General features: G+C 42.4%; 1 protein-coding gene across 1 annotated transcript in view; it reads right to left on the bottom strand.

Moving 5' to 3' along the window:
* The window catches only part of FHIT (fragile histidine triad diadenosine triphosphatase), a 737284-nt gene that overhangs the window by 240066 nt on the left and 481122 nt on the right, over window positions 1-16096 (bottom strand). Inside the window, 2 exon segments of the mRNA XM_084903158.1 lie at window positions 6504-6533; window positions 8792-8937. Of these exon segments, the coding sequence (XP_084759284.1) occupies window positions 6504-6533; window positions 8792-8937 (176 nt within the window).

The following is a 16096-nucleotide window of genomic DNA, read 5'->3' as shown; positions in this document are numbered from 1 at the left end:
TAGGCAAGGCACTTTCATCGCAGCTTTAATCAAGGGAGAAAGGTTTTCTGACAAATTATTGCTCTCTTGAAATGTCTCTAGACGAAATTAATAAATAACAGTCAAGTGAAATGTTCGTTCTTAAACTGTCGATTTCTCCTTTCTGTGCACAGAGAATCTGTTTGGGTTGAAATGAAGTTGCTATTTGGAGATCCCTCCTCATCTTGTCACTTCTCTGGTAAGTGGCTTTACACTGGAGGGATGTGGGCAAGGGAGTCTCTGAGAAGGTCTCTTACGATGCAGAGTCCTGGCTCCCACACCCTGCCTACTGACTCAACTCTGCATGGGGGGCAGGCAGGTTCCTGTTCTGTGAAAACCAAGTTCAAGTCATTGTGAAGGACTATTGGCTCAGAACCTGTCTTGATCTTTATTGGAGGCTAAAAATATCAGGATAGAGATTTTCCTCCAATTAATAAGACAGATTTCTGAATGTTCAAGGGGTCACTTTATAGCAAGTTCAAACTAGATATCCAAATAGCACAATTCATATGTCCAAGAGACAGATTTCTCAAGAATTTAAGCAATAAGTAATAGTGAGAGAATTCAATTCATAATAAGTAAATCAACTCATCAAGGCCACAAACAATTTCAATGCCAGATACAGTCTCCTGAAGCCCATATTTCACCTAAGAAAATAAGGATATGATTTTAATTAAGAAACTAAAGGTCAGATTACAATTAAGAAACATACATAAAGCCCCAGGGACAGTATATGGTAGGCTGTATCTGTTCATGTAGGTTTCTTCTCACCATCACTCAGTACAATAAGTAGGGTTTCCCCCATTTGAGAAATGTGGACATGCATGTTCAGAGAGGTTAAGCAACTGGCCCAAAGGCACACAGCTAGTAATTTAGTAGAACTAATATTGCTATGGAACCTCTGACTGACACCAAACTATATTAACTGCTGGACTTTATGAAGAATTAAACTGTTCTTGGTGTTCAGGAATTAAAACGATTACCACCCTGCCCAGTGTTGCACAATGGTTAGAGTGTTGGTCTGAGCACCAAAGGGTCACTGGTTTGATTCCTACTCAAGGGCTGAGTTTCGGGTTTGTTCCCTAGCCTGGGTTGGGGTGTGTGCAAGAGGCAATCAGTCAATGTGTCTCTATTACATCGATGTTTCCCTTTCTCTCCCTCCCCACTTCTATTCTCTCTGAAAAGCAATGGAAACAATTTCTTCAGATGAGTATTAACAAAATAAGAAAAAAAAAAGTGATTACCAATCTCCATGTAGAAAATCTGTTCTAGGACCACAGAAACTCTTCAGTGAACAGAAAGAGTTTAGTTCCTTTCTTTTAAAAAAATATATTTTATTGATTTTTTACAGAGAGGAAGGGAGAGGGATAGAGAGTTAAGAAACATCAATGAGAGAGAAACATCAATCAGCTGCCTCCTGCACACCCCCCCACTGGGGATGTGCCCCCAACCAAGGTACATGCCCTTGACCGGAATCAAACCTGGGACCCTGGAATCCACCTGCTGATGCTCTCTGTCCACCGAGCCAAACCAGCTAGAGCTGGTTTCTTTCTTTTGTTTGTTTTAATCACATCTCCTTAAAGAATCCTTTTCTCGTTCTTCCCCTAAGCAATCTGAAAAGTAATTGCGAATATCTCAATGGTTATTAAGAAACACTTTCCACTGCATTAATACCTTAAAATTAAATATCTAAGTGGAGGATTCAAGCACCATAAACACAGGAGAGTGTAAACAAGCAAAATCTATCAATAGCTCTTATGAGATTGTAGATTATCTTCTTGCCACAAATCTCTTTAATATACCTAAAACTCCCTCCCACTCAATTATTCTAAAAGATAGCCGACACTAAACTTACTCAGCAGCATCCCTGTTAGAGAGCTGAACATTGCCTTAAGGATCTGGCTTGCGGGAGTCACATTTTGGAGTATGGTTTTGGTACTTAATGGTGGAGATTTTGTTCTTTGTCAGTGAAACCTCGGAACTCAGGATATTCTTGATGGAAATCCCAGGAAACCCAGACCCCTGACTGTAAACTGGAAGACAAGTACATATCATCTGCTACTTCATGCCAACTGAAGGGGGAAACAGGAGCAGTGATTTGTTCTATCATGGGAAGTCCCATGATCATCTCCTCTCTGCCCCACACCACCCAGGAGATCCAAAGTGAACAGCCAACGACAAAACACAGGTACTCAGGAAGCTCCCAGTCTGGAGGGACTGCAGGGACAACACGGGTACAGGGACAAAAACACACACAGATAAAAGTCAGTGGAGAGTGCCTTGAAGGAAATCAAGTAGGCAACAGACAGAGTAAGGAGTTTCAGGGGCAGGGGGGGGAGTGGATGGGGGGAGTGACTGCTTCCAATGGGAAGAGTGTCAGGTTAGGCTGATAAATGCAGCCATCACGGATCATGGCTGAGACCAGAAGAAAGAGGTTGTTGGTTTTTTTACTCCAAGGGACACCAAAATCTCTGCAATAGTTGCCTGGCAGACAGCAGAGCTCCGATAGTTTCAACCTCAAAAGCAGAGTTAATAATCAATCAAGAAACAAGCGGTCGTTTTTGTTTTGTTTTTTTTACCTCAATATTTCCCTCTCCCGCTACTCCTTCGTTTCTTTGCAAAGCATAATTTAAAGCCCCTGAAACAAAAACACTACAGTGCCTCTGTGTTCACGAGGCCATCTCCGTGGCACAGTCGTTGACAGTAGCAGCGGTAGCTTTGGGGAAGAGATCATTAGTGGGCTTTGGCTATTACCACCCAGCATGAGGCAGAAATGGTTAGGAGCCCTGGCATCACGCGGCTACCAAGCAGCACACGCAGAGGCGAGAGGAGAGAAGGGTCACAGTGCTTTCCAGGGCAGGCTGGCAAATGCTGCCCGGCAACGCGCAACCGTGCGGATTTCAAAACATGAAGGGCTCGCACTTGAAGTGCAATGTTCACACTGGTTGGCTGACTATGGAAGATGCTGCTTTGCTGCCTGGAGGGGCTGCCGGCTACAAGGCTGACTTCCCCTGGTCCAGCTGGTGTGGCCCTCACCACCTACTGTGCATCTACTCTCTGAAAAGAATCATGGGTGAGCTCATGAACCATGGAGATCCCCAAGACCCACCACAGATTCTAAACCAGTAGGTTTAGAGTAAGGGCTGGGCATCAATTTCCTTTTAGAAACTAACACCAAAATCAATTTTCATGTAGGTGGTGTAAGAATTACACTTGGAAAAACATAGATTAGCCAACTTTAGAGATTCAGATTTGGTCTAAAAGGACAATTTTCAAACTCTGGCACCCACTGAGGTTTTTATATGTATGTATATGGTTGTTTACTTTTAACCATTTTATATTCCACCAAGAATGAGAGATGATTTAGTATGTGCAGTAACTCATATAAGGAGCATTCTGTGGTCAGTTAGAAACAATTGAAAAATGTCCAAGACAATATAATCTACTGATTTGTTTTAAAAGTGGAACTATAAAAAAATTAATCTAAGTAATAATGGTGGTAATAATAACCATATTCCACATCTTACCTAATAATAGAGAAACATGTAAATTAACAATACCTCCACTATGCCCACAGTCAATCAGAGTATGCAAATTAACCCAACAAAGATGGTGGTTAATTTGCATACAGACCTGGGTCCCGTGAACCTCCTTGGCATCCAGGTCACTCCCAGTGGGGCTATTAGAGGGGCTGAGCCTGCGATTTGAGGGGCGGATAGGTAGGGGTGCTTCCCAAACCTAAAGCCTAGTTGCAGCCTGGTGACTCAACACTGACTGCTCAAGTGGCTGACACCCAGAAAGTGAGTCAAGAGTCTGAACTGCAGCCTCGTGGAAGTTGTTGATCAGTATACTTACCTCTCTCTTCCTCTCCCTCTTACTTTCTGATCTTCACCCACAGCCAGGCTTTTCTTTCTTTCCCAACCTCCACGGGGGTCTGCTGTTAAGACCCACCTCTTTGACCAGGCCCAGAGATAGGCCTAGAGATGCTGAGTGGCATAAGAAACAACCAATCAGCACCAAAGGTTGCTGCAGTGGGAAGCCAATGGCTGCCTAGAAGGTGGAGCTTTTGACGCTGACTGGCATAAGAACTGACCAATGAGAACCAAAGGTAGGTGCTATAGGGAGCCAATGGCTGTCTAGGAGGCAGAGCTTCTGATGTTGACTGGTATAGGAACCGAACAATGAGAATCAAAACTGGGTGCTGTGGGAAGCCAATGGATGCCTAGGAGGTGAAGCTTTTGATGCTGGCATAGGAACCAACCAATCAGAATCATATTGGCCAGCAGAGGAAGGCAGTTGGGGGCAACATCAGGCTTGCAGGAGAGAGCAGTTAGGGTTGATCAGGCTGGCAGGCAAAAGCAGTTAGGGGCAATCAGGCATGCAGGCAGGTGAGCAGTTAGAAGCCAATAGTCCCAGATTGTGAGATGTTTGACTGCCGGTTTAGGCCCAATTTCTGGGATCAGGCCTAAAATGGCCATTAGATATCTCACAAGGGGTCCCCAATAGGAGAGGGTGCAGGTTGAGTTGAGGGAATCCCCGCTCCATGCATGAATATTTCGTGCACCAGGCCTCTAGTTTTATATATGGACACTACATGCCAAGGATTACTCTATCCTCACTGTTGAAGTTAACAAAACTACTTTAAAAACTTGGCCAGACATTTGGGACATCAGAAATAGTCACTATTGTAGTCAGAGGGCTTACAAACCTGGTAAGCCCAGGAGGCTTTTTTTGTTGTTGTTTGTTTGTTTTTAAATGTTTTATTATTTTTAATGGAGATATAATCCAAATACCATAAAATTCACCATGTGAAGGTATATAATTTAGTATTTTTTAGAATGTTCACTAAGTTGCACAGCCACCACCAATACCTAATGCCAACACATGTTCATCACTCCACAAAAACTCCTACCCATGAGCAGTCACTCCCGGACTCACTCTCCAGCCCCACTCATCTGCTTTCTGTCTATATCCAGAGCCTGCTTGTATGGGAGCTAATTTTAAAGTCCCCTTCAGAATTCTGAAATGAGATTTTGAGGTCCTGTAGACTATATGTTCATGTACATATTGGATATGTTCAGTATGTGCATATTACCAATCTGTGCATTCCACTGATTTGGTTTGTACTTTCTCCCATGCTACCAGCTGTGCCTCTATAGTGTCACTTTCAAGGGCTGGAGAAATTTCATCAAATAGATATTGCATAATGCATCTAACTAATCTGGTGTTGCTGGGATTTACATTTGAATATTGCGTTCTTTACAAAAAACTAGTAACCAGGTTTAGGCATGTGTGCTTTGCATTTTAAGCAGTTTCAAAAAGCAGCTGCTCTGATCATACTCTTTCTGTTTGCATCTGCACATATACAAGTCTGGCATGGTGTGGGCAACGAGGCGGAGGAAGGCTGGGGGTCCCCTCTGCCCTATCACACCACAGGTCTGGACAGTCAGGGAGCCAGCTCTCTTTTCTATCAAAAGGAGTTTGGTGACAGTCCCTATGGGACATTCCCTGCGCAAAAGTACTTCCTAGATATTCTATTTTAAAAGTTCCACAGTAGGTAAGCACATACAAACTGAGATAGAAAGAGAACTATGTTTATTTGGCATTGTTTGACCCAAGCATTACCTTACACACTGACAGCCAGGGTCAGAGCCCCAGAACCCTACTTTGAAAAATATAACACTAGAGCCTCAGCCCGATTAGCTTCTGATTTCTAGCAGCAGAGTGGAGGGAGTGGAGTAGTCCCCTACTAAAGTCTTTTCTAAGACTTTAGTAGGGGACTAACTGCACAGGAATTTGCATTTGTATGAAGGGGCTGAACCCCAGCTTTGGCATCAGCAGGTACTTTGTCTCTCACTTTCCTGGGGAGGCAGGGGCTATCCTAACAAATCCTCCTTTCCTCTTCCTCACACTTAAAAACCCCTCTTTGAGCTCCACTGACCCCTTTAGGTTGGAATTTGGTGTTGAGCACAAAGGGAGGAAGAGTACCTGTGGGGGCGGAGAGGACAGAGAGAAGCAGGGGCAAGGAGTGAAGGGACAACCTGGGACTCCCACATCCCTGAGCCCTTCATTGGAGAGTGCAGGGGCAATGCTGACTGTGTGGAAGCCCGAAGGGGTGTCAGAGCTGCCCAGGCTCCTAGGGGACCCACAAATCCGCACCCACCCAGTACATGTGCTCTTTCCTGGGCGGCCACATGTGAAGTCCTGTGACTGCAGTCTCTGTTTTAAGACTCCTTGATTTAGTTTCTGTTTTAGCATATGCACAATAATGACTTTATTACAAAAGGTAAATGCCTTGTAAACTAATGGGAAACATTGCATGACACAGTTTTTAATGTCAGGATTTATGTCCCTAACACGGAGGGTCTCTCTGACCTCGAAGATAACACAATGAGACAGCAATGTGCTGCCATGACTCAGTGTGACTTTCTATTAGTTCTCATAATCGCCCCTTATTAATTTGTATGCATATAATAAGCACTCACCTTCACAGTCTGTCCGGCTTCGGGGCCATCCTACAAGGAAGGAAAAAACACAGAGGTGAGGACAGAGCCGGTGTCTCCAGCTTATTCAGAAATAACCCCTGTTAATAATTTAGGTCCAATTTCATTGTGTGTTCGTTTACCTTATTCTCATGGGAACCATTTGCTTCAAATGTGTGGGACCAAGCAGTTCTCCATTTCTACCTGAGAGTGAGTCCGAAGTTATGTATAAAAATGACATAAATTATCCAGTGAGCCAACCCCTTGCTACTTTTCATGCTCTTTGCTCTTGGCTATGGTTTCAGTTGCATTAAAGGAAAGCTGAAATGTTCAGGGAGGTGAAGTATCCCGTGTTTTGGTTATCTTTAAATCAGATATAGTCTAATTAAGGTCTGACTACTTTAAATCTCTGCTCAGGAAATCTGCTGTAAACATAATTCATTAAACAAGAATATGGGCTGTCTCATGTGGGACTGGCATCCCAGAGCCTGCCCTCCCTGGCTGTTCTGACCTTGGGGGAGAGAGATGGGAGTGTTCCTTGCAGCCTGGCCTTTTGCCCATTCTGGCTCCTTCTCTCCGCTTTCTGAAGCCCAACTAAAGTATTTGCTTAGTTGAAAATGAGCAACCTCACCCCGTCACCAGGCATCATACAAAGTCAAAGTGAGGGCTGAGCAGCTTTAAGATCACAGAACAAGCAAAGTGTCTACAATCAGGAATCCCAAACTGAACTAGAGCATTGCAAATTTAGGCAAGTCTTTCTACCACTGTGACCTACACCAATGGGATGGGAAATCTTGCCCTGCGTTGGGGCCAGGCCTGTACAACCAGTGGTTTTCAAACTTGGAATCACAACCCACCAGAAGGTCAGGAAGTCAACAGAATAGGTTGTGTCAACACTAAAAACAAAAGAAATCAGATAATAGAACAAAAACTATTAGAATGTACAGAATGGGTGAACATTGTCTCCTGAAATGCTGGGTTCCTGTATGTAAGCGCATGGGGGTATACATGATTGTGAAATGAATATATGTCATACCGTGGGGTGAAGTTAAAAGAAGCTTGAAGGTACTTAAAGCACAAGTCAGTTCTGTATTTGTGGAATTTACTGTGTAGTGAATCATGTGAGATACCCAGCACTAGCCATTTTCTGTGTGTGTGGATTTCCTGTTAGTATTTCATTAAATGCTGGCAGCTGTCTTCCCAGGTGCTTCCATTTGGTCCCTCTGGAAAAAAGATTTGCAGCACAAGTATGATCAATCCACCCTGAGCCTAACTGTCTGAAGAGACTCAAATGGTTTGACATATAACTAACACACACACACACACACACACACACACACACACACACACAGAGAGAGAGAGAGAGAGAGAGAGAGAGAGAGAGAGAGAGAGAGAGAGAGTTTTACAGCGAAATCTAAATACTATTAACACAGACACAGTGGCCAAAAAGAACTTTTTATGAGAAGCAGATGAGCATTTCTAGTCAGAGCCTTTCATAACCTGAAAACAGTGACTTTCTTTATCTGTTCCATTTGGTAGAGAGTGGAGGAGGGCAGAGGAAGGATGTTAACTATTCAGTTCAGCTAAAGCACAAAGTACAAGGTCTCATGTTGTGGAATAATCCATAATCCATTTTATTTCCCAAAGGCTTATTGTAGAGTCACCAACTTCCAAGGCTACAAGGACTTTAATAAGTATTGATACCCACGGGGCACCGTTTGACAAGTGCTGACTCACCTCTGCCTAAGGGTCTCCAAGGATCGGGGGTCTCATTTCTTTACCAGGAGGCTGGCCACACAAACGATTCAATCCATTAAAGTCTGACCAATCCATGATCAATCACTGAGACTTGATTTATGGACAGAGGAAAAGTCTGCTCTCTGCAGGCCAGGCCCCACCTACCTTACATATCTCAACTCGACTGGAAGTTGAGCAGAGCTACACCAGGCAGTGTTTAAAACACAGCCACCATGGAATGAAAATGACTCACCCACCCCAGCTCCAGTGAAAGGTATGGAACGCTGGAAAGCCCATTAAGCTACATGTCCATTATGCCCACCTGTCTTGTAAGCAATGCTGCTGACATTATCTCAGCTGATATTCCACAGTCTACCATGGGGTCCATGAACAGTAATGTGGTCCTGGATTAGTTCTATCTTTTTCTGCTCTTATATCAGACATGAATAACCACAGCTGCCTTCCCAGTGGGGTGGCCAGTTCAAAGGGGGGCAAAGCCCACTGCTAGGATTTGAAAAGGAAGAAAACTAATCTCTGAGCACCTGCTCACTCACCTGCATAGCAAAAGTAAGAGAAGTCCCCTGGAAATGCTTTTCCACCACCGCACCCATCCGCTGGGTTGTCTGAAACAGATCAGCCACTTCATCGGGACGCAGATCTCGGAAACGCTCCACTGGCCGGAGGGGACACACCAGGACATCTGCAGTGAGGTCTGTTAAGGGTCACTCTGCTTGCTTGGGAAAGTATTTTTACCAGAAAGTGTATGCCCACAGTAGTACATCCCTTTGCCCATGACCTGAACTCTCAAAGACAAAAAAAAATCAAGAAATAAATATTTACCAACCACCAAACTCCAAAGGGTTCAAAAAAGACTTACAAACTTGGATTATTGCACTTTTTGAAGAAGCTGTGATGAGCCCTAACCTGTTTGGCTCAGTGGATAGAGCTTTGGCCTGTGGACTGAAAGGTCCCAGGTTTGATTCGGTCAAGGGCATGTACCTGGGTTGTGGGCACATCCCCAGTAGGCGGTGTGCAGGAGGCAGGTGATCGATGTTTCTAACTCTCTATTTCTCTCCCTTCTTCTCTGTAAAGATATCAATAAAATACATATTAAAGAAAAGAAGAAGAAGCTGTGATGAGCTGGAGAAATTCTTAGAAGAGCAAGGAACATTAGTGTTTCAGAGAGACTCTGACTGAGATAATTATGCCAAGAGGCAAGCTAAATTCCAGTCTATTATTTCCTGGCCTTATTCTAAAGCTCTGGCCTCTTACGCATCCCAAGGCACTGAACTGGAAAAGCAACTGGAATAGCCAGTTGGTGTTTCTGACAAGAGCATCATGATTAAAATTTTAATTTCAATATCTCTTTGAAGAAATATGTAATGAAAATACAATAGTAGTTTTATTTATTTTTAAACCAATTTAGACATTCTGAAAATATATAGTGCATTTCACCTATGACCAATATATGTGTCATGTGGTTGAACAATTTATGACAAGGATTCTGCAAACTGATTATTAAGAATTCAAGAAGGCAGTTAAAAGGCCCTAGCCAATGTGGTTCAGTTGGTTGAGCAATGTCCCATACACCAAAAGGTCACTGGTTCAATTCCTGATTAGGGCACATGCTCTATTTGTGGGCTACATTCGCAGTAGGGGGCATGAAGGAAGCAGTCAATTGATGTTTCTCTCCCTCTCACTTTCTCTCTCTCTAAAATAAATTTTTTAAGTATTGTGGGGAAAAATCAGTTAATCAGGTAAATCATTAATTTATGAAAAGGATTCCCTGCTCTTGCAGGTAAAAGTATCTTAATGCATTCTATAAGTTAGACAAATCAACATATTTACATTATTAGTCTGAACAAGCAACAAGATCTAGAGAAAAATGATATATAAATTTGATCACTTGTTGAGAGCAATTTAATATTCAATGTCACATCATAAATAAAACTTCAGTTACCTTTTGTGTTTGAAATCATTATACATGTGTGAGTATATATCAATACGTATACACTTATGCACACATATGCATACATACATAAGTTATATTAACTTTTGCTCTGGTCTGGTGGCTTGGTTGGTTGGTAGCTTGGTCATCCCATACACCAAAAGGCTGTAGGTTTGATTCCTGGTCAGGGTGTATAGGGGAGGCAATCTGTCATTCCGCCTTTTTCTCTCCTTGCCTCCCTCCCTTTCTTCCTCTCTCTCAAAAATCAATAAAAACATAACTTCAGGTGAGGATTTGGAAAAACAAAAAGGGTATATTAACTTTTGTTTAATTTTTAGCTACCAGCAGGAGGTAAAAAGCACTTTAGTGTTCTTTTCTCCTTTTTTCTTGTTGTTTTAAGAGAACATGCTGCTGCCTGGAGCTAAGCAGCTAAAGGTCATAATAAAACCACAATTCTACAATCTCGCCAGAATCCTGAGCATTTTAGCCCATCACACCACTGATAGGACTCAGGCCCCAGGGGAAATGCAGTGAGCTCAGCCAGACAGGTCTGCTTTCCATAAGAGGAGAGGGGGGAAAAAAAACAAAGGGAAAACTGATTAATTTTTCTCATACTCAGGAAGTTCATGTCAACAGTAAACTGGGAAAAAGGAGCATTTGTTTAATCTGAGCTCATTTTTCAAGAGAGAAGGGAGGCCTTCACCCACAGGGCATCTGATACTTAAAAAGATAATTATCCTTCTTTGGCAGGGCTGTTTTATTATCATGGGTCAATGAACCGTTTAGAAATGAAGAATTTCCTTTCATTTCCTTTTAGCAGATCGCCAGTCTCCACTCCCCCTGAGCTGCTTTTCTTTGTTATAAGAGACCTTTCCCCTTCCTCTTCCTTCTTGCATTAATTTACACCCACCCTGGGCCCTGACTTCACCAAACCACAGCGAGATGAGGACCCTGCAAGCTTCCAGCCATCATGATGGCAGTGGTAGGCTGTCCACACAAACAAACAGGGTGGGGAAGAAACAACATTTTATTTAAACATTTACTTACTGTGAAAACTGAAGGAATGAATCTGACAGTGTTTGTAATTTCAGTAATATCAATGACATCTGAAAGGGTTTTATCAGTGCCATAAAAAATCTTATCGTAGGAAATGTGCATTTTATGAATCTGATGCTAAGGATTGGCTTGTCCAGATGTCTAATGATTTTAAATATTTATGGAACCAAATAAAAATGTCTGAATTTTGTCAGATGTTTTATCCTGTACAGCATATCCAACCACAGGGAAATCCATCACATACATTTATTATTTTAATTAAACATTAATAACAGTAATACGACATATCACAAAACAGTTAAACAGGCTAAACACATTCTCATGTAGGTGACTATTTTTCACTAGCCTATTTAGGCAACACTGCCCTGATATATACATACCCTACAACCCAACCCTTTGTCAATAAGTCATTTTATCTGCACATAACACACACAAGCACACAAGCACACAAGCACACACACACACACACACACACACACACACACGCATTTCTATGCAAATAATAAAATAAACAAAGACCACTTTTCATCTGGGTGAAGTGTTCATATGAGTGATGGATGCTCGTTTTTCTTTATTTTGTTAGAACTCAGAGGATGGCTAAAGAGGCATCTCAACCAGGAAGTGGCAGCAAAGGTGGGCTGCACACAACTCTAGAGGCAGTTGATGGGTGTGGAGCTACACGGGGTGAAGTTCTGGAGCTCTGGGCTGTGTGAGCAGTTGACCGGGCCAGTAGCAGGTTGACTAGCCACACTCCCTGGGCCATTCTAGGGACTAATCAGAAAGTCAGGACCAACCACTGTCCTTCAGTTCTTAACAGGAGTGGAAACACCTGGCCTGCGGGCATATAAAGCCCATAAAGTCATTTGGCCTGGCCCTGCCAAGGCATTAGGGATGAGTTCATTAACGGTTTGACCAAATATAGCAGGCTAATTGTTAAGTTGATAATTTTGTATAGTCCGTGAATGATGTTATAAATATCCAAATATCCAAACCTTGGCAGCAAAAAGGTTCCCCACCCCCGCTTTAAAGCCATAGCTGAAAAGAGCCTCTCCCTGAACCTCACCCCAGGCCACATCCTGACTAATGCCACCCACCCTTGCCCTCCCCTTTCCCACCCTCTCCTGCACACAGTACACCTGCCACGTTTGCTTTCTTTCTCTCCCTCAAGCAAAGTAAGCTCCTTCCCAAATATACAGCCATTATCCTGGCTGTGTGTTCTTCCTAAAATGCATATGGTCGCTTCTTTCTTATTATTCAGATTCTGATTCCATTGCTGCCCTCTCAATGGAACACTTAACTGCTGGGTGTTTTAAGCTGCTACCTGCCTGCTTACATCACCCTATGTTACCCTTTCCTTGGCCTTTGCCACCACCTGAGAGTTTTCTTGGTCGGTTGCCACCTTCCCAGATGAGAAAATAAATTCGACAAGAGTGAAAACTTAGTCTTATTTACTGATAGTTCATCACTGCCTCTACCACCAGAGACATTTAATAAGTATTGCTGGAATGAATGAATAAATAATAAACCAGACCTCGATATCAGTCACCTTGGAGAACTAAAACCCAGAGGAAATTCACTTACTTTTCAATTATCTATACAAGATTGGGATAGTTTGCACAATTTTTTTTTTTTAATTCAAAAAGATTTATCCTTAATATCCAGCATAGTTAGAACTAATGTTGGGTGAGAGCTAGGGAAATGTAAACTCATTTGTAATGTAAACTCATTTTCATATGAGCCCAAAGGAAATATAATTATGAAGGTAAAATCCTTTTTAAATATCCTTTTATAATTAGAAAGAAGTGGTTTCTAGAATATTCAGGATCTCAGATAAACTACGTATAGAAAAATACTGCTTCATACTACGAGTAGGAAACGTAATTCATCTTTTCACTCAGCAAACTGTGTGCACCAGTTAGCATAGACACTATGTAAGGCTGCGGGATAGCAAAGGAGAGAAAGAAGTTGCTCCAGGCTGCTCCAGACTGCAGGCACTGAGGCAGAGGGCTGCAGTCCTAGGAGGGGCACAGATGATGCATAGAAGCAGAGAAACCTGGGGCATCTTCGTAAGACAAGGGTTCCAGGATAACCATGAGTAAACTCCAAATTGGATAGATCAGTCCACGGCTACCTGGACATATGAACGGGTTCATAAAGGATTTAGAGCAGGTCAGCAAACTTTTTCTGCAAAGGATCAGATGTAAATATTTAGGGTTTGGTGGGCCAGATGGCTAAGCAGCCATAGACAAGGCAAACACTAGTATGTGTGGCTATAAACAAAAAGAGGAGGCTAGCCAGATTTGGCCCATGGGCCTTACAGTGTCAACTCCTGGTATAGAGGAGTTGCATTCGAAAGAGCTAACTAAGGGAAATGGGAAGTCCTGGGGGCCTATCTTGTTTCCCTAAATTGAGGACTGTAATGCTAGCTAACTAACATAGTGGATAAAGATTAGAGTACCTCACAAAATTTAACTGTCAAAAAAAAAATCTGAGCATGGTAAAGCATATTTATATTTGCAATCATCATATATGTGTGGGTATATACATATACACACTTATGTATACAAATGCATATATAATACATATGACCTTCTACAATGCTTCTGAGACTTTCAAGACAATCACACACACACTCACACACACACACACACACAGACACACACACAGGAGCAATCACGAACAGAAAATGTTACAGTGTTGACACCATGAAATAAATCATGAGTATCTCTGCCCAACACAAGCAAAAGCAGTTTCTGGCATCTTTAATTGGGAAAATGCAGCATATCATCTGCAAACTAACCAAAACACCAGAACCGTGTGCTATTTGCACATTCATCTGAGAATAAAAGTACTTTCTCAAAATAAGTGCGTAGGCCTTAGAAGAAAACACCATATTGCTGGAAGATGGTAGGTATGCGCTACATGTTTCTCCTAGACAAACAATTCAGGGAAAGCAAATTATTTCTGAAGAGCAGCAGACAGCGCTTATAATTATATTATCACTGTTTATATTCCACTGATTTTAAGGTAAAATCACAAAAGCAGTGTAATTTAATATGGAGACTCTTAGGCTTTGTTAATGGATAATTCCCATATCATACATAGGCTATAAGAATACACTTCTCCTGTGTGCTTGGGATTAACACCTTTGAGGAGACTCTTTAGCCAACATGCAATGATAAGCTTAAAGAAGTTAATCTATTCAAATGCATTTAATCTCTTAACCCTTACCTGAGGATATTTTTCTCCCCATTTATTTTTAGAGAGAGTGGAAGGGAAGATTTACATATTAAATGAATTTAATATGTATTGATATAGTACACCTCACACATGGAAACCTGTGAAAGAGATTAGCAAGTGGAATCTGTTCTCTCCCTACCATCTAAAGTAGAGACATCCACTTAGTAATAATATTTTGTAAAAGAAAAGAAAGATAATAGTTACAATTTAGTTCCTTTAGTCAACAGGGTTTCCTTGTAATAGAGGAAAGTCAAAGAAGACTTCTTACTGCAGATGAGAGCTAAAGAGGACTTTACAAACAGGGGAGTAATTCAAACAAGATTGACCGAGTCATCCATCCATCCCACAACTAAAGCCTCTCTCAGTCCAGGGCTTGTACTACAATTGAGGATGCCAAGATGAATACAGCGGAGTAACTGACCTTGAAGAGTTCACACGCTAATGTCCCAAACTGTCATGCAGTGTAAACAGATCATTACAACACAGATGAGTGCCATTGATAGAAATCAGTACAGAATGTTGTGGGAACACAGAGGAGGCAGCATCTAACTCTGCCCAGGGGTTAGATAAACTGTTCAGGATGGGTTTGCATTTCAATTTTCTAAAATAGGCAACTATTTATCCAAATTTGGACCAATTCAGTCCTTGAAAATGGTCTAATAACTTATGGTTAGTTGTCAGGCATTCCTCTTTAGGCCAAAATCACTCTTTCATTTATATATGTCCTTGCATTTACTTAATCTTTCCAACCAACCCATAAAACACTTTTATAATTCCTAATTTGCATTTGAGGAAATTGCAACTTATAGAAAACTAGAGGCCCAGCCTAGTGCATAAAATTCATGCATTGGGGCGTTGGGGGGGATATATCCAAATGCTGGTAGGATTGGGCCTAAATGGGCAGACGGACATCCCTCTCAAAATCCAGGACTGCTGGCTCCCAAATGCTCACCTGACTGCCTTCCTTATCACCCCCTAACCACTCCCTGCCAGCCTAATTGATGCCTAACTGCTCCCCTGCCAGCCTGGTTGCCACTAACTGCCCTCCCCTGCAGGCCTAGTCACCCCAACTGCCCTCCCTGTAGGCCTGGTCCCACCAACTGCTCTCCCCTGCAGGACCGGTCACCCCCTACTTCCTTCCTCTGCTGGCCTGGTCACCCCTAACTGCCCTCCCCTGCAGGCTTGATAGCCCCAAACTGTCCTTCCCTGGTGGCTTGATTCCTCTCAACTGTCCTCCCCTGCTGGCCATCTTGCGTCCATATGGGGGCAGCCATCTTTGACCATCTTGTGTGGTGGAGTGATGTTCAATTTGCATATTACTCTTTTATTTGATAGGATAACAAACTTGTACAAGACAGCACAAACCCAATATGAGATGAACACTAGACTTCATCCCAAGCCTGCCTGATTCCGAAGTCCATATTATCGACCACAGACCTATGATGCGTGCTTTTTATAACTCTCACGACCAGTCTCTGCTTACTCTCCTACTAAAAGTACGTCCTCCATTCCCAGAGTCCCTCTCTTCATGGAAGAGAATCAGAGATTTCATGAAATTCAAAGATATTATGCAAAACTGCTAACTGCTTTGAAATGCCTAGCCTTGAATGAAAAA

This window comes from Pipistrellus hanaki (genome assembly GCF_964339955.1).
Source record: "Pipistrellus hanaki genome assembly, chromosome: 13".
Classification (NCBI taxonomy): Eukaryota; Metazoa; Chordata; class Mammalia; order Chiroptera; family Vespertilionidae; genus Pipistrellus; species Pipistrellus hanaki.
This window is presented reverse-complemented; position numbering and strand designations above follow the sequence as displayed.